Consider the following 18,983-nt stretch of genomic DNA (forward strand, 5'->3'; position numbering starts at 1 on the left):
CATAAGAAATACATTTGTAGCCTTTATACACATTCAAATATATAACCAAAATAAAGCATGTGTGATGTACTAATTAATTTTTTTCTCTCACTCTTTTTAGTGCTGTTAACTTCCCACCTATGGTTTCAGACCCACAAATGGCAAAACTACTCTGGCTGTTTTGGCCTTCTATCAGTTTCTCAAATACACCACGCTTTTCTATACCTCAGGCCCTTTGCTCTTGATACTCCTTCTCATTTCTCACTCATCCCTAGATGGCTTAGAAATCATGTTTTTGCTTAAGTTACACCTCCTCAAAAAAGCTTTCCTAGTAACACCCAGCATGGTAGGATCGCTCCCTGCTACTTCCTCTCACTACTCTACTTCTGCCATAGCACTCATCTCAACCTATAATAGCCTTATTTGTTTAATTCTTATTTTCTGTCTCTACTAGAATGAAATGCAGGTCCTTTTAGGTCCTGTTAACCAGTGTACCCCCAATAACATAATGTCAGGCACCTGACAGACACTCAAATACTTGCTAAATGAAGAGATAGGCAAGCCGACTTTTCTATGGAAATCAAGTGGCGTGGTAGTCTGTGCCACAATTCCCAAGCACTGCTTGGAATTCCCCCTGAGCCTCTCATAAAGTCACAGAATAAATAGAGGAAGGTGATTTTATTTCTCTAATCTGCAAATTAACAAATGTTTAAAAAGGAACATAAATTACTAGAGTAATAGGTGATACATATTTCTGGCTCCATTAAGTCAAAAGAAAGAAAGGAGGACAAGAACACAAAGGAGACAAGCAAACTTGCTGTTCAGTATATAGCCAATATGACAAGGTAGCCTTTGGAGCCACAAAAAGATTAAATCATAGTTGATTATGCTTGTTTCTGAAGGAGCTGGTCTCTAAGCAGCAGTAAGCAACAACTCAAATGTCCACATACAGCATCAGGGTCCCTGAACAAAGAGCCTTCTTCCAGTTCCTTTGTCTTTCCCCACCAAGGATACAGACATGTCCAGCAGCAATATTGTAGCAAATGTCCTTCCTGTTTCAGGATGAGAACATCAACTCACTATATGACCAGAGAAGGACTCCTGGAGAGAAATGGGGAGTGTTCCCCACCAAAGGAGCTGAGGCTGGAGGAAGATAGTTTTCTTGTGTTTCCCTCTTGGAGGCAGGCCAATGCTGAAGTCAACTGGGCTATACCAATTCTGGTTTGAACACGGAGCACCCACTAGGTGTAACAAAGTGTCTGGCTGTACACAGGTTGATGAAACAAGAGGAGCCAGGCCAGCACAAAGACAGAGGCCCACTCTTCTAGTGTTGGGTCCACTTGATGCTCTTGAGGTCAATGCCATCCTGCACCATTTCCCAGAGAGGGCTGCCAAAGAGAAGAGGTATTTGGATGAGTAAAGGCTTAGGAAGCAGTCAACACTGGCTCATAGGCCCCGAACCCTGACTTGAGTCCATCTGTTATTATCTCTCCTCCATCTTCTTGCCCTGACAGACCCCAAATAAGAAATTAGCAAGTCTTTTTCAGCTATATGTAAGTCTTTTTCAGCTCTAACCTCTCTCCAGCTGCCAACATTAATAACCAGGTACCCCAGACTTGGCTCCAACGGGGCCAAGCCAACAGTATCAGGTGTGGTTATATTTATAAAGCTCTCATCCCACTCCTGAGAGGCTATGGACATAATCTTCCTGGGGGAACCAAGACCCTTGGGACCTGTATAAGTAGCAAGTTTCATCCTCTCTACTAATCCCCACCACAAATGGACTCTTCAGCACTTGTTCCTGGGTTTTGCTCTAGTTCTCAGAGATACAGCTTAGCTCTAATCACCTGGGTATGTAGCACTCTTACCCAATTCCCACCAGCTTCATCTCCCCAGAATGGGACTATGCTTTCAACATCCCTGGCTCCAATTCAAAAGGCTCTCTTGGATCTTAGACCTGGGCATCCCATCTCACATGAGAACTACTGCTGAGAAATCTCTCCTAAACTCTGATCCCCTACAGCTTAAACACCTTAGATAGTGTTCCTCACCAGATATTACTTCAATGTATTATGACCATGGGATTTGTGGTTTGGATTTCCCCAGTTAATTTTCTTCTAACCAATTTCATTCTATTCTTGGTTTATCTCTCTCCTTACACTATGCATCCCCAGCATGCCTTTCCATTTATGACATTTTCCAAGGATCCTTAAAGTTAGCCATCTCCTTCCTGTCTCTTCTCATTAAGCAAGGTCACTTATCACATAGACCACAAAATAAAACTCTGGCTGAGGGCTAAGGAGACCAGGTTGAATTCAGTTTATAAAGGGTCAGAAGGAATAGGGTGAAGATGCTGAAACCACACAAAGAGGAAGAATAAGTCTTTCCTGGCAGCATAGTTAGTAGAAATGCCCTTTGAGTATAACAGAGAGTACCAGAAAGTCAAGCCAAGGAGGAATCCTGAGCCTAAGAAAGTTAAGTAAGCTATAGATATTAGAGTAATACAACTAGAGTCTGGCAATGAAAATCCAGAGCCCAGAAAGGCCTGGAAGAACTCACAAAGGGAAGTAGGTATATACCTAACTTCCTCACACTCACCAACTAAATCAAGAGAATCTTGAAAGTCAAATTGAACCAGGACAGAGCCAGGCTCTGAAAAAAGTCCAGAGGTCCCAGGGTTCCCATGAGGAAGCAGAGCTCCATGGCTACCAGCAGAACCCCTGGTGGTAGCTGGCTGGTAAAGGGTCTCTTGACTTTTGTAGAGATCTTAATAAAGAAAAGTCTGAATAATGGTTTTTAACCTTTTGAGTATCTGATGAAAACTATGGACTTTCTTCCAAAGAAAATGCATAACTGCACAACATTTAGCATACAATTTCAGGGCTATCATGTACCTCCTGAAGTCCAGCCACAGAACCCAAATTAAGAATCCCTATCTTAAAGAGTTTTCCTATACTTAGTCTACAAATAACAAATTTTGTACTGACATTGCTGCAATGACAACTATTAATACTATCAATAAAATAATGAAAAATCTGAATTTATATAGTTCTTTAGTTAAAAACTAAAAGTGAAAACACTTCTTCATATTCTGAAAACAAGTAGTCAGGGAGATCCACTTTCTTGCTTTGTGGAACCTCTAAATCCTAAAATCCAAGAATTCTCAAGCTTTGGTTTCTGGCAGTGCTAATACACAGCCAGAGGAAAGAGAGGAGCCAGCACTGCAATTTCTTCCACAGGGTCTCTGGTACAATAGTGCACACCTCATTTCTCGAAGACGCTTCACATGGTGAATGCATTTCTCCACTGTGTAGTCCACTTCCTCCTCTGTAGTGAAACGGCCGATACCAAACCTGGGAAAGGCACAGAGAGGAGCACTGCATCAGACTTGTGGCACTGGGGTAAATTCATTCAGCAAATACACAAAAGACATGGAGAGAACACCGTTCTTCCCTTGTAGGTCAGAGTTTATCAGAACATGGTCTGTGGACCACCTGAAAAGAAGCTTCCTACTTGTTCTCCAAACCTAGTGAACCAGAATCTCTGAGTGTGGCACTCAGACCACTTCATCTTTCACAAATGTCCCAGGTGACAGTCAGTGAAGTCCAAGAACCACTGCTCTAGGAACTTTCATGAAGAATGAAGAAGGGGCAAGGAAAACTAGACTGAGGAAGACTCTAACAGGAGATGAACAATACAAGAGGATGCCTATCATTAACGGTTGCAGCTCAACTGACTGACCTGATAGAAGAGTGAGCTAAATCTTCATCAGTACCAATTGCTCGAAGGACATAAGAGGGCTCCAGGGATGCAGAGGTGCAGGCACTGAGGAGAAAGACATATTGCATTGCTTGGTTCATCATCAAATCTGCTTTTGGCCCAAACCTCTAGTCTTGTTTCCACCCCCAGGCCCCTGGAGTCATGCTATGGAGACAAAGGAGACATTCTAATCTGACAGGCGTAAAGGTTTGGATACTGCTGGCACTTTCTGGGATGTGAAATTAGCTCCTCTGGCTGCTGTTGAGGATAGGCTCTTTGAATAAGGGCACTGCCAAAGCATGACAGAACGTGATACCACATGATCTGAGTCTGCCAACAAGAGGCAGCAGGGGACTATGTGCTTACTCCCCTACAACCAAATACACCATCTATATCAGCCTAGACAGCAGTTAAACCCTTGATGGCCTCTGGAGCATCCTTGAATTCTGGAAGCCTGTAACAGAACTGCCAGAATGCTAGAACAGATACATGTATCTCCTGGGACCACAAAAGGCACAAAATTCTACCCCAGGAAGCCCTCCTAGGGTAACAAACTTTAACCTGTGCCCAGCCAGCTAAAAACAGTTGCTTACAGGGGGTAGTGGGTGTAGCTCAGTGGTATAGTGCAGGCTTAGCATACACAAGGTCCTGGGTTCAATCCCAAGTACCTCTGTTTAAAAAAAAAAAAGGTACTTACAAAATGACTATTACTCTTAGCCAACAGCTGTAGCTGTTGTGCCTGTCATCTCTATGCTAGATGGTACTAACCTACCACTTAGAAGCCAGGCTAATTGATCCTGCCACAGTCCCTGTCTATCCAGTCCAACTCACCTCCCCGAGGATAAGGCGACATCCTTAAGTGCCATCAGCAGACTCTCCCCTTCCACATATGCAAAGGATAGGTTGATGCAACCTGGAAGAAAGAACTGCATTGGGAGAAGTTTCAGAGTCTCAGGCTCTTCCAGATAGGGACAGAATGGGCATGTCCATACCTGGGTAATGGTGCTCAGGGTCTCCATTCATCACCACATCTGAAAGGCTCTTCATTATCTTCTGTGTCAGTCGCTCTGCTAACTTTGAGATCCGCTTGTGGTCATACTGAGGAGCAGGCAAGGGAAGACTATGAATAGTGACCATTAACACCTCAGAAACACACAGGACAGGGAGCCCTTCCCTGTGTCCAGAAGTACCAGTGCTTCTGACCCACCTATCATCCTGTGTTACTCATGGAAACCACTGTATCCCCAGCACTGAGCATAGCACCTGGTGTGCAAAGGGGTTCAATAACTGGACACATGGTTCCAATAACCCAGACTAAATGAACTGATAACTACTGAAGGGCCCTGGATTTTGGAGCCCATTACACCTCCCTCAGAACAAGATGCCAGCAGCACTGGGACAAAGATGGTTTTCTTAAACCTCCTCTTCTGGCAAAGATCTGACTCAGTCATGCCAAGAAGCCTCTAAATAGGAGACCCAGCACAGGGGAAGAATTTGTGGGACAGAACTACTCTCCCCATACCTCCATCTCTTTCTGTGCCACCTCACACGCAGCCCCCAGCCCCACCACCAAAGGTGTGGGTACTGTCCCAGACCGCATACCCCGCTCCTGGCCCCCTCCACTCTGGAGGGCCTCCACACGCACACGGGGCCGGCGGCGAATGTAGATGGCACCAACCCCTGGGAAACAAAATTTGTTACAAAAAAGAGAAAAAGGAAAAGGTAGATGAAACAAAGTATCACTTTTCAAAGGGGTTGAAACATTCTTTCAACTCTTCTGTAAGCTTGTAATTTTTCAAAATAAAAAATGTTGGAGGAAAAGGAGAAATACCAGCAAAAGCATAATATTTATCAAAATTATTTAACATCAGGAAGGTTACTACCAGAAGGAGTGATGACCAAAATGGTTTAAAGTAGCTTCCTATGCATGTATAAAATGACATCATACAATGCAGCATTATTCATAAAAGCAAAAATTAGAAACAACTTAGATGTCCATCAGCAGGAACATGGGCAAATCATGGTATATCTGTGCCCAAAATACAAAGTAGGTGTATTAAAGAATGAGGAAGCTCCTTCTATACTGTCACTATAAAATCTCTGAGATACATTGGTAGAAAACTGTGAAATATGAATAATGCCTGTACACCAGTTAAAAAAAGGATACATTGTTAGATGAAAAAAGCAAGATGCAGAACAATGAGTATAGTATGCTACTGTTTGAGTAAAATAGGGGAGGTGAGGGAAGTATATACGTGCTTGTAAATGCATAGAATAATTCTAGAAAAATACTCAAGAAACTGCCTCCCCAGTTGGGGAACAACATGGCTGGGAGCTGGGATGTGAGACTTTCCAGTGTACTTTTTGTAGCTTTTGAGTTTTGAACCATATTACCTTGTCTAAATAGAATGAAAATTTAAAACCTTAAGGGAAAAAGGGGTGGGTAGATCAGAATGGAAGTAAAAATTAGCACAATCTCCTAGAATCTATCAAAATTTAAAAATGTGTATAATTTATGACTCAGCAAATCCATTTACAGGAATTTCACACCAAAATATGAGCATGAATGTATAAAGGTATTCACTAACTAGTCAAGGGTTTTGAATGGAGTGAACACTTGCTGAAGGTCATCTTCTCCCACACAGAACAACTGTTGAGGCAGAGACTGCAGATACTATAAAAACTAAGGCAGTGGTACCTAACTATACTATGAAGGACCTTAGTTTTAAAATAATTTTATGTCCTAAACTGCATTTATTAAGAAATATTTCACATCCCCATTAAAAAATAAAGTCAAACTCAAATTCACTAGCTGAACCTCTACAGTTCTCAAGTTCAGAGAGTAGCTGCTCAGATAACCAGCTCTGGATAGTAGCTAGATCTATTTAGATTAGATTCTAAGTTCGAAAAGCAAGAGTTTGGAGTGAGGGATACCCATATGTAAGTGCTGATCAGAGCTTCTGCTCAATATGAGTTAACTGGTTTTATCAAAATAGATTTATCTATAATAAATGCCAATAATGGCAACATTTTAAAGATAGAATGCCTTTTAAAAACAGCAGCTGCCAAAAACACTCTTTATAACCTCTGGAAGCCTTTAGAAGCCAGCTTGCATACTTCCAGGCACTATCACACCTTTTCCCACATCCACCCTGCAGACACAGCTTAAAGTGTGGAGGCATAGCCAGCCACCACAGGCCCTCACCCAAAAGACAGAGGAGGAGTTGTTTGCTTTTGAAGGCTACCTCCACAAAATAGAGGATAATAGACTCTTGCCAAAGGTTGGGGTGAAGAGGCAGAACTCCACCTAGAAAACATTCCTAGGCCAACAGGACCATAGGAGACAGACAAGTATCCTTGAGAGACTAACCTGAGCAGAGACAACTAAATCTAGGAACAAATACCAACAGACATAAAAGCCCACCCAATCTTCCCCTAAGGCTAAAATAAGACACAGGGGGATGAAGGACTCAAAGAATATTGCTCTGCATATCACAGCTGACAAGATAACTGGACTTACCTAGCTAATTTGATATGACAAAACCCTTTGCTCCTCAACCAAATTAACATCTACATGTTCTCTAAGGATTTTCTAAAGAGACCAGGGAAGAACGGTCTGCTATATATAGTAACCACTAGAGTCTACAAGTAGGCAAGTGTTCTTTGCTACTGCTAAACAACATTTGGATTCTGCAGAGCACTAACTTCCTCTGAGAGCAATGATAGTCCCAAATGAATTCCAGGAACATCTGTCAAAGGGTTTGCTGGGAGGCACAGAGAGGAGGAACTCTAGGAGGGGCAGTACCTTTGGGACCATAGATTTTGTGACCACTGATGCTCATGAGATCAATTTTCATGTCATTGACGTCAAGTGGGATTTTTCCAACAGCCTGGGCTGCATCGGTATGAAAATATACCTTTCTGGAACTGCAAATCCGCCCTGAGGAAACAACAGAGGGGAAGGACCAGAGCTCAATGTCAGGAAGTCACCTGGCAGTTGTCCCACAATGTACTAAGAGTTCTAAGGCAAAACTGCCTCTGGCATTGGCCTCTAGCCATAAAGTAAATCAATCCTCTCTTTCTTTTTCTCTTTCTGTCTCTGTCTCATTCTCAGCTCCTTAACTAGAATAAGTAAGAGCAAGTGCAAAGCACCAAATCAAAAACTCCTGATATTTTGATTCTTAAGAATCTTTCTACCTCATTAACACTTGTCTTTCAATATATTAAATTACCTTTTAGAGGCTTTTTGATTTAAAAGGCACAAAGATTAACAGATCTATTTGCTAATGTGGCTAAGAGGTTACAGGGTGAGTGTCTCTGGCTCTAGGTGAGCATAATAAAGAGATGTTCTACAATGAAAAAAGTGAATGAGGTAGAGAAAAAAGGTGGAGGTTTTTTGTTTTGTTTTCAGCACCAACTGCAGGAAAATGAAAACATAACAGGTACTAGACCTGGATTCAAATACTAGCTATGCCATTTACAATATGTCCTTGAACAAGGAACTGAAGTTCTCTTTCCCTTGATTTCCTTACTGTATTCTATAAAGCGTCACAGCTCCTGGTCCAGTCCTGCCCCTCAGATGGATCCCAGTGGTGGGCAAGAATCAGGTCCACCCACGATACTCACCTATTTCTGCAATGGGCTGCTTCACTCCAATCTCATTGTTCACAGTCATGACTGAGACCAGGCTGGTATCTGGCTGGATGGCAGCCTCTAGTTCCTAAGAATATCAGAAGTAAGACTGTATAGTACCAACAAAGTCCTCCCTAACTCGGAATGTAGGCAAACTTAGTCTTGAAAAGGGGCTTTTCCCTACATACCTATCAAAACAGGTAAAATTAAAATAGTGACAACACAAAATGCTGGAGGATGCAAAGAAGCTGGATCATTCATACAGTACTGGTGGGAACATAAAATGGTGCAGCTACACTGAAAAAAAGTTTGGTAGTTTTTGTTTCTTATAAAGCTAAACATGAAATTACCATATGACCCAATAATCACACTCTTGGGCATTTACCTCAGGGAAATGTAAACTTAAATTCACACACACAAAAAACAATACATAAATGTTTACAGTAGCTATTCATATGTTCATTTGGCTATTCATAATAGCCAAAACCAAGAAACAACCCAGATGTCCTTCAATAGTAAATGGTTAAACAAACTGGTATTTCCATTACCTAGACTACTATTCAGCAATAAAAATGAACAGGCTACTAAGACATGCAACAACTTAAATGACTCGCCAAAGACTTATGCTAAGTGATAAAAGCCAATCCCAAATTACATACTATATTATTCCATTTATATAACATTATTGAAATTACACAATTAAAGAAATGGAGATCAAATTAGTGGTTTTAAAAGAACAACATGAAGCATCCTTGTGGTGACAGTTACATGAACCCACATATGTAATGAAACTGCATAGAACTAAACACACACACGAGTGAGTACAGGCAAAACTGGGGAAATCAGAACAAGATTGGTAGACTGTTATCAACATCAATATCCTGCTTATGATATTGCACTGTACTTTTGCAAGATGTTCTCTTTAAGGGAAACTGGATAAAGGGTACATGAGAACTCTCTGTATTATTTCTCACAGCTGCATGTGAATCTACAATTATTTAAAAATTAAAAGTTTAATTTAAAAAAAAAGGTTGTCAGAGTAAGCAGCAAAGAACAAAGTAAGTAGTAAAAAAGAAACAAGGTTAATATTAACAACACTGAGGTAGGGACCATCTGACTAAAACATTTATCTTAAAGAAACTATTAATCAACCTCCCAACATCTATTATAATTTCCCTAACACTGGTCTAAGGTAGGTTATCAATGTTATGCTTCTCTCAGCTTCTTATTTGCTTCCTTTATAGCATTTATTCCAATTCATAATTACTTCATTTATTGGTTCATTTACACATTAACTGCCTGATTCACTAGAATGTTAAGTTCCTTGAAGGCAGAAACTAGGCTTGTCTTGTTCATCCCCCTGTCCCTGGTGCACTATGACACAATAAATAGTATGAAGTGAAAGAAAGGCACTATGTTAAGTAATATGAGAAAAAAAAAACAGAAAATATGCGCTCCCAGCATTCAAGAAACTTAGACTAGTGGAGAGATAGACATATGCTACAACAAAGCACGTAAAAAGACATTAAATAACTATATAAAATAAATAAACCACAACGATACATTGTACAACACAGGGAATATGGTCAATATTTTATAATAACTATAAATGGAGTATAATCTTTTTTTAAATTAATGGACTGTATTTTTTTAGAGCAGTTTCAGGTTCACAGCAGAACTGAGCAGAAAATACAGAGAATTCACACATAGCCCTCCCCACCCACACATATATACTGAACGGAGTATAAACTTTAAAAATTGCAAATCCCTATGCTGTATGTGCCTGTAACTTACAAAATACTGTACATCAACTATATCTCAAAAAAAAAAAAAGCCATTAAGTAATTGAGGGGATTTACAGAAAGAGGTTAAAAGGGGTTAGAGCAGCCAAAGAGATTTCATGAAAGAGCTGGGATTTGAACTAAGTTTTTAAAAGAGACAGAAGATTAGGTAATTGCAGGAAGAAAAAGAAGAATAGACCAAAGGTAAGGATATATGTGAGGACAGGCCCAAAGTAAGACTGGTTAGGACACATTAGGGAGAGGTGAAGACAGTGTGTCTGAAATGGACAGTTTCATGAAGGGACACAGTGGTTAGAAAGACTAAAACAGTAGGTTACAACCAACATGCCCATTCTGAGACCAGTATTACCCTGATATCAAAACACACAAAGATGTCACAAGAAAACTACAAATCAACAACCTTAATGAAACATAATTATTGAATATATATTAAAAAAATAGGCTTAATGAATATAGATGCAAAAATCCTTAACAAAATACTAGCAAACCAAATCCAGCAACATAAACAAAGGATCACACACACATGACCAAGTGGGATTTAATCCAGGAATACAAGTTCAACATACAAAAAAAAATCAATTAACATATACACCATATTAACAGACCAGAGAGCAAAACAACATGATCACCTCAACAGACACAAAAAACAATTGATAAAATCCAACATCCAGCGGGGAGGGTATAGCTCAATAGTAGAGTGTATGCTTAGCATGCACATGGTCCTGGGTTCAATCCCCAGTACCTCCATTAAGTAAATAAATAAATAAATAAATAAATAAACCTAATTACCCCCTACCCATAAAAAATCCAACACATATTCATGCAAAAAAAAAAAAAATTCAACAAACTAGGAAGGGAAGAGAATTTCCTCAACCTGATAAAGGACATTGACGCAAGAATAGCCATGAAAAATCCACAGCTAAGTTCATATAATGGTTCAAGATCAGGAACAAGAGTACCTGCACTCATCACTTTTGTTCAACTTTGTACTAGAAGTTCTTGCCAGGGCAACTGGGCAAGAAAAAGGAATAAAAGGCCACTTTGTTGGAAAGGAAACAGTAAAACTCTCTCTATTTGCACATGACTCTGTCCACAAACTATATTTTAGGATTTGTCTAGGGATGCTGGTATCCAAAATCTGGTGGACTCACTACCCAAAAATGGACATATAAAGATATGCGCCAAAAAGGGAAATACTCTTCACAAGAACTATACGTCCTCTTTAGAAGGATGAGTGCAGGAAGAGGAGGCCAGAGCTTACCCAACGTGAGAGTGAGCCTCTGGCATCCTGCACATATACCCAGGGGCTCTCACACAAACCAGGAAGCACCAACAAAGCTGAGAAACAAATCCTCCAGAGAAAAGGAAGATGGTACACACTCAAGGGGAGCATACTCTCAGTTTCACTGTGAGGCCTATTTCTCTAAACTTCACCTACCCGCACCATTAGATCTAATCCTTCAAGCTCCAGCTGAGGCTGAAGAGACAGATTTATAGACTGAAGCCAAGGTCCTCCTATTATGTCCCTCCTACCTTCAGGTCAATGATTCCACTCTTCTTCACTGGGAGGTAGGTGACCTGAAAGCCCTCAGCTTCCAGTGAACGGCAGGAGTCCAAGACACATTTGTGTTCCGTCTGTGTGGTGATCAAATGCTTTTTCCGTGACCTGTAGAACCTGGCCACCCCCTGGATATTGGTGGTGGTGGAAGGAAGAAGAATATAATCAGAGACAGTAGTGACTTCTATCTCAGTTGTAAGGAGTAAGTGGACAAGGGCAGTATGCTCCAACATCAATTCTCTGACAGCAACTGCATGTCCTATAATTCCATTTAATTCTGACACTATCCCAAATTAGTGCAAATCCCACAGGTTAAGGGGCTTAGTCCCACAGGACTGCCTCCACTCCAGATGCTAGCTACAAAGCCCAGGTGTCACAAGCCACCCTCCAAACTTCCCCCGCTGGCTACAAATACAGGGCTTCTCACAGCCCCCTAAGGTTCAATAATTCTCTATGACTCACAGAACTCACTGAAAACACTAAACTTACTGTAATAGCTTTTACATAAAGGATACAACTCAGAAACAGCTAAGCGGAAGAGACGCACAGGGCGAGGTCTGGGGCAGGGAGGGACACAGAGCTTCCAAGCCCTCTCCCCATGAATCTAAGCACGCCACTTCTCAGTACATCCATGAGTTCACCAACCTGGAAGCTCCTCTCACTCTCATTGCCCAGAGTTTTTAGCCAGGTTTCATTACATATGCATGACTGATTAAATCACTGGCCATGTGACTGGGCTCAATCTCGAGACTCCTCCTCCCCAGACCAAAGTTTCAACCCTCTAATCACTTGGGCCAGTCCCTGGAAACTATCTAAGGGCCACCATGAGTCACTTCATTGCCAGAAACTCAGGTATGGTCCAAAGGGATTTGTTATAAATAACAAAAGATATTCCTATCATTCAGGAAACTCCAAGGGTTTTTGAAGCCCTGTGCCAGAACAGAGGACAAAGACCAAACATGCTTTTTTACTATCCCTTAGGTGGAGAAAAGGGAAAATTCCTACCCTTGCATCCCAGGAAAAGCCTTTCTCTTTTATTTCTATTTAAACAACAAAACCTGCAAATGTGGTGATACTGATACCCAAAGCTGGCAATGTGGAAGTGAAACTCATACATTCATTCCTTGCTGATGGCCATATTCACATTATAATCTCTTCAGAGAATCATTTGTAAAGATGTTTTATAAGCTGTATTCACACTCTTTACTGTGATTCCTCCTTGGGGAATTTACCTTAGGGAAATATTTCAAAAGATAGATGAAGCTATAGAGACAAAATGCTTTAGTTATATTTACAATCCTTAAAAAAAATGGAAAGATTAAACACATCCAATAAGAGAGAAATAAACAGTAAATTGCAATAACACAACTCCATGAAAAAGAATGTAGTTATAGTAAAAATTATGGAGTTTGAAATGGAAAAACATAGGACATATTATTAATGGTTATAGAAGAATAAATGTGGCATGCTACAATGTGTGAAAATATTAAAAGCAAATTTATTTTTATGAATAATTTGTTTTCTGGAACAATACTAAACAGAATCAGTTCAAAATTAACTTTGCCAAGCAGGAGTCAGGGTCAAAATAAAGGAGGAAGAAGTAGAAGACCTACATTTTATTTTAAACCTCTCCATAGGATTAAAAAAAAAAAACCTCACCACATATCATGAATAACTTTTAAAAAACTTAAATAAAATGTGCAACCATGTCCCTCTCAGAGCTTATAAGAGTACTACTTTAAAAGCAGCATATAAAACTAATTAGGCCAAAATTATAACTATATGAAAACTGTATGTTCTTGAGGACAAAGAGCATAAAAATGAAAACATTTAAAAGTTCCCTTCCCCACCTCCTATCTCAGTTACCCACAGTGTTGAATCCTCTAACAGCAGTACTCTACCCATCCAGGAGACTAAGGGGAAAGCTGTCACAGTTATCCTTAGCAATCCTTGACCTCTAGGTTTGGGAAACTGTGGAGACTTTCAAAGCAAATATTTTCAAAGTTTTGAAAATGCTCCCCATTCCAGAAATCATCCTCATCTTTGGAGAGACCTACACCCCTGGCTCTGTGGTCTCTGCAGTTCAAAGAAAGGATGCCTTCCTGCTCTTGGGATCAAGCAAAGTGCTGGCGACTCTGGAGCCTGGCCCTGGTCTAGGCTTCCTCACTCAGTCCAAGGTCAGAAAAACTAATACTGGCAGCAGAATTGAGAGACAATGGTGAGAAGGGGTAGAGCCAAAGTTGAATCTACAGCAGCCTACAATTTATCAGAGCCTTGGTATTTACCTAAGTGACCCTGGTAACTAGACCCAGTCAAATGTGATTATGTTCTATGAAACATCAACAAGACTACGGAGAGTGGAATTTTACTTTTGTTAGCACCAAAGATCTGTATGCCCCAAGGATAGAGTGACTAATCTCAGAATGGGTGATCAAATGAATGCAGACAGAAGGTATCACAGTAGCCAGGACTTCAAAATGGGGACATCTAAAGAAACAGGAGGAACTTGCTGCAAACAGATCTAACCAGAAAGAAAGGGAAGGCTGAGAGGAAGGGAGCCCTGAAATCACAGACACAAGGGTGAAGTTGGTAACAAGAAGCAGGGAAACATGCCCAATTACAAGCGTATGCTGGACATCACTGTGATGAGATCAAAAGAATGGGGAAAAGGGTTGAGTCATTATTATTTAATCTCTGAAGTAGCTGTCATCCAGAAAACCAAATGGTTAATGGTCTAAGAGCCACCTCCTTCTCTATCCAACTACCTCACTGAACTCAGTTCAACAGGAGCAAAGACTTAAGACAGAGTAGATTCCAAGGGGCTGAAGGAAGCAACAAATCTGAAAGAGTGTGTGTCTGTGTGTTTTCATCATAACAGTGTAAAAGTAGGTAACTATGAAACACATATATGAGCCCAAATGATGGCAAGACACCATTTCCCACGTCAGGAAAGCTCAGATATGCCCTCTCATTCCATTGTCTTACCTTAATTGCTATGTTGTTAGATTCAGTGGCTCCGCTAGTAAAAATGATCTCTCGAGGATCAGCCCCAATCAAAGATGCTACTTGCTGCAGGAAACAGGTATCATTAGTTCCGCAGGCAGGAATGCAGCTGCAGACATAACTAAGAGGTCGGGAGCAAGAACTCCACTGTACTCTATCAACTGCCCAAGAAGCAGCTCTGCACCCATTAGGGTCAGACAAGGGATAGATACAGCTATATCCCAGAGCCCAGGCTCTTTTCCAGCCCTATACAGAATAATAATAATAATAACAACTTTAGTGTTTTTAAAAAGAACTTACTGAGCTCTTAGTATGTATAGGCATCATGTTAATAAACACATCACCAGCATTGTCTCATTTAATCTATCCCAAAACCCAAAGGAGTAGGAACTACTACAATCTCCATTTTCAATATGAGGAAATGGAGGCTTCTAGAAATTAGATAACTTGCTAAAGGTCATTTAGCTAGGAAATGTGGGAAATAATCAAATGCCTTCAGAGGAACTCCAAAGGCCTGCTCTTTGAATCTCTTCCTGAGAGAGCACGCCAAACCATTTCTATCTTCACCCACAGTTACCAAGAAGGAAATATCTCCCACAGGCCACTGAACCGCTAACATCAGAACCTTCTGAACTAACCTGGCGAGCACGTTCCATGGCTGCCTCACTCTCCCAGCCATAAGCATGTGTCCGGGAGTGTGGGTTCCCATAGTAGTTGACTAGGTAAGGGAGCATGGCATCAAGCACCCGAGGGTCCTGAGCACAACAGAAAAAAATCAATGTTTTTGAGCCTATTGTTAACTCAGGCCCCACTTGACCCCCTCAGACCAGCCCAACCTGCCTCAACACAGTCCCAACCCTTCAGACCCTGTCTAGATTAGGCCTCAAACACTCTTCCAACCCCTCAAATTTTAACCAGATGTTAGCCTAACATACTTCCCTACCAATTCATCTTAAAACGGATTATACTACCATTTCCTCAGATAATCTACAAACACTGCCTTGCCCTGACAGCTGTGTCTGCAGGTGTTTCCACCCCTGCCAAGCAATGTGATCTATGAGGGGCCAGAACATGATAATCCACATGTTGATGAAACCTTGCATGACTATTCAAGTTCTTATCATGTGCCAGGCTCTGTTCTAAAGGTTGCTTTATATCTTTTAACCTATTTAATACTTGTCCAAATTCACAGTTAAGTAGCAGTCCAGCTAATTTCAGAGCCTATGCTTTTAACTACTACCATAGGGCCTGCAACAAAGTGATATGACCCAAGTCAACAGCCAGTTAAGTAGTAAAGTTACTTCAAGTGGATTACAAATTAAGCCTCCTGACTCGTTGCTTTTCCCAGCACACACTTCTCAATGGCTTGCACTTCTACAAGGCTTCAGCCATTTCTGTGCACTGCCAATTCTATAATAAAATGCCTATAAACAGCCTTGGGGAAAGCTGCCCGTCTAGCCTTACCAGAGGAGTTGTAGCTTGCACATCCATATACAGAGGTCGCAGCATTGACTCTGCCTCTGGAGCAGTGGCTGCATCTAAGGGAACAGCAGACTGGGGAGCATGGCCTACAACTGACAAAAAATGAAATGGAGTGGCTAAGTGAGAGAAGATGCAACTAACTATGCACACAGGGCATCCAAGATAGCAGAAGACAAAACCGGATGTAGGTGAGATAAGTTTAAAGGGTGCCGAGGTCAAATCTCAGTGGAAAAGGAAACAAAACATCAGAAAACATGAGCAAACTGTAAAAGAAAGTAAGCGATAGAGACAGGGTTCTTGGAGGGGGATGTTTAGACAATATTCGAATTGCGTCCTTGGCATTGGGGGTGGGGGGTGGCCTCTGAAAGGGCAAAACCATTGAGGAATGTGGAGACGGTATGTAAGACCTCCTTCAAAGGTTACTACACGAGCAGCAGCTCTAAAAGTTGGTGACGTCCGAAGGCCGAGCCTCAACGGTTCTGAGGGCCTGCGGGGCAGGGTCTGAAAGTGGAAAAGGAGTGCGCGCAGCGAAGTAAACCGTTCGGGGGACCAGCCTGAGAAAGTTTGAGGGATGCCGTCAAGAGGAAGGGTCAGAGGGTCTGGGGAGCGCGTAGAAGAGGGAGGCTCGGTAAAATTCAGGTGCGTCGCCGCTCCCGGAAGAAAGCTCCGCACCCCTAGGGAGGTGGCAGCGAGCGGGCTCCGGAGCGTACCGCGCAGGCGCAGTCCCCGAGTGGGCGCCTTGACCCTCAGCCCCTGAGCGATGGGCAAGGCCGCGGCTGCCCGCCTCCAAGCGGTTCGCAGCAGCATGGTCCAGAAAGCAGAGCCCCCGACCCGCAACAGCCGCAGCCCTCAGATACAGGCTCCCGGAAGTACTAATCCACGCCCCGGAAGCGATTCCTCGAGCCGTGAGTGCGCTCTGCGTCGCGTTCTGTGCGAGACGTAGAACTGAGCGACGGAGGCCACGAACGAGGTGAGGTGGGGGCGCCGCGGCCCGGGGACTCGAACTCTCAGAGGGCGGTAGAGCCGGGCTACGCCCTTATTTTCCTTCCCAGACTCCCCCGAACCCTTGGGCCCCTTCCCAGCCCACCAGCTCCGGCCCCTGCCATACTCTCGGGCTGGCGGCTAGGCCTGTACTTCCCTAACCTTCGAACCCCGCAGATGCCGGTGGCCGTGGGTCCCTACGGACAGTCCCAGCCTAGCTGCTTCGACCGCGTGAAGATGGGCTTTGTGATGGGTTGCGCCGTGGGCATGGCGGCCGGGGCGCTCTTCGGCACGTTTTCCTGCCTCAGGTGAGGGGCGTGGGCAGTGATCTCTGGGCTGGACTACCAGACTTTCCCGCTCCACACCACTCGGCCTGCAGCCAGGATAGAGTCTACATCGTTCCAATTCCCTCGCTGTCCAAGCGAGACTGATATCCTAACCATCTTCAGTCTGGGAGGACAGGTTGGAAACCTCAGTCGTTGAAAATACGAGCTCTGATTCAAACAGCTCTCTGGCCCTTACTCCTGTAATCTTAGGCAGTTTGGAGCCTGGGTTTCAAGTGTAAAATGAGGTTAGTAACCTTTACCTCATAGACTTGTAAGGATCAAATCAGACCACACTTAGCACAGAATCTGGCACATATTAAGTGCCCAATAAGTGTTTATTCCTACCGTCTTACTGCTGTTATATTTACAATTGCGCGTACCAAAACAAACTTGTTGACTAATTTTACTGTACTGGGAACAAGCTAAGGTAGATAAATTCTATACCTTAAATGTTATTTTCACACGTAAGAGTATTATTCCCATTTTTTTCCAGAGTGTAAGTTACCATTAACTGAGCACTTACTGAGTGTCATTGATGTAAAGTGCTGTTATCACAACAATCTTGTGAACGTTATCCCCATTTTACACTTGACAGCCTGTAAATTGCATAGCTAGTTCTTGAACCCAGGTCAGACTCCAGTCATTAACACTAAGAAATCGTGTAAAAGGTGTCTTTATTGGATTATATATACTCTGGTGGTAAAAACCAGCCACGCCTCCCCCCAAATGGTTTCCGCACAGCTGCTGCTGCCTCCCCCAATCTGAAGACAGTTGATACATTAATCAGAAGAATCCACCTAGAGACCCTGATGGATCATTTTCTTTGTCAGTACTACCCCATGTAAGACGAGATAATGTCCTGCCAGACTTCAGCAGTGCCTAATTCAGCATTACCACAAATTAGAAAAGGGCAGTTAATGCCCCTCCCTGTATTTTTGTTCACAATTGGCGCCATCTTGGTTTCCTCCTCTCTCAGGATCGGAATGCGGGGTCGGGAGCTGATGGGCGGCATCGGGAAAACCATGATGCAGAGTGGCGGCACCTTTGGTACATTCATGGCCATCGGGATGGGCATCCGATGCTAATGAGGGCAGTGTTTGCCCACTACATCCACCCCCTCCCATCCCATGTACTATAATAAAACAAGCCTTTAAGTATTCTGAGTTTGTTAGAGGCATTTTTTTCTTCTCACTCTCAGCCTATTACCCAGTTTGGTTATAGATGTTTGGAGGTGGGCTAATAGTTTGGCATCTTGCTTCACAAGACCTGTTTCTGTTAATCCAAAGTTTAAAAAATGTTGCATGCTTGGAGTTCTCCATAGATGCCAGTAAACCCTTATTATTAAACTTTAAAGGTTGATGCTATTAGACTAGTTTTTCAGCTTTAAAATGCTGTTAAGTGCAGATTCCAAGGTTACACTGCAAGGTTAACCTGTAAGTCTTATTTCCAGTGCTGTTATGT

The 18,983-nt window shown here is 42.3% G+C and overlaps 2 protein-coding genes across 2 annotated transcripts; one reads left to right on the top strand and one right to left on the bottom strand.

Annotated features, from left to right (window-relative positions):
* Positions 1-642: 642 nt before the first annotated feature.
* Positions 643-17,061, bottom strand: NFS1 (NFS1 cysteine desulfurase). Its single transcript, XM_010960791.3, has 13 exons — positions 16,926-17,061; positions 16,198-16,307; positions 15,372-15,488; positions 14,716-14,799; positions 11,706-11,858; positions 8,365-8,458; positions 7,544-7,678; positions 5,261-5,418; positions 4,731-4,836; positions 4,570-4,651; positions 3,721-3,804; positions 3,243-3,332; positions 643-1,367 (listed from the first exon to the last, which is right to left on the bottom strand). Exons 1-13 carry the CDS (start codon positions 17,020-17,022, stop codon positions 1,304-1,306), a joined length of 1,374 nt encoding a protein of 457 aa, XP_010959093.2. The 5' UTR covers positions 17,023-17,061; the 3' UTR covers positions 643-1,303.
* ROMO1 (reactive oxygen species modulator 1) lies at positions 17,046-18,679 on the top strand. The gene is made up of 3 exons (XM_010960790.3): positions 17,046-17,185; positions 17,374-17,504; positions 18,499-18,679. Exons 2-3 carry the CDS (start codon positions 17,374-17,376, stop codon positions 18,605-18,607), a joined length of 240 nt encoding a protein of 79 aa, XP_010959092.1. The 5' UTR covers positions 17,046-17,185; the 3' UTR covers positions 18,608-18,679.
* The last annotated feature ends 304 nt before the right edge of the window (positions 18,680-18,983 follow it).

Source organism: Camelus bactrianus, chromosome 19 (assembly GCF_048773025.1).
Source record: "Camelus bactrianus isolate YW-2024 breed Bactrian camel chromosome 19, ASM4877302v1, whole genome shotgun sequence".
Taxonomy (NCBI): domain Eukaryota; kingdom Metazoa; phylum Chordata; class Mammalia; order Artiodactyla; family Camelidae; genus Camelus; species Camelus bactrianus.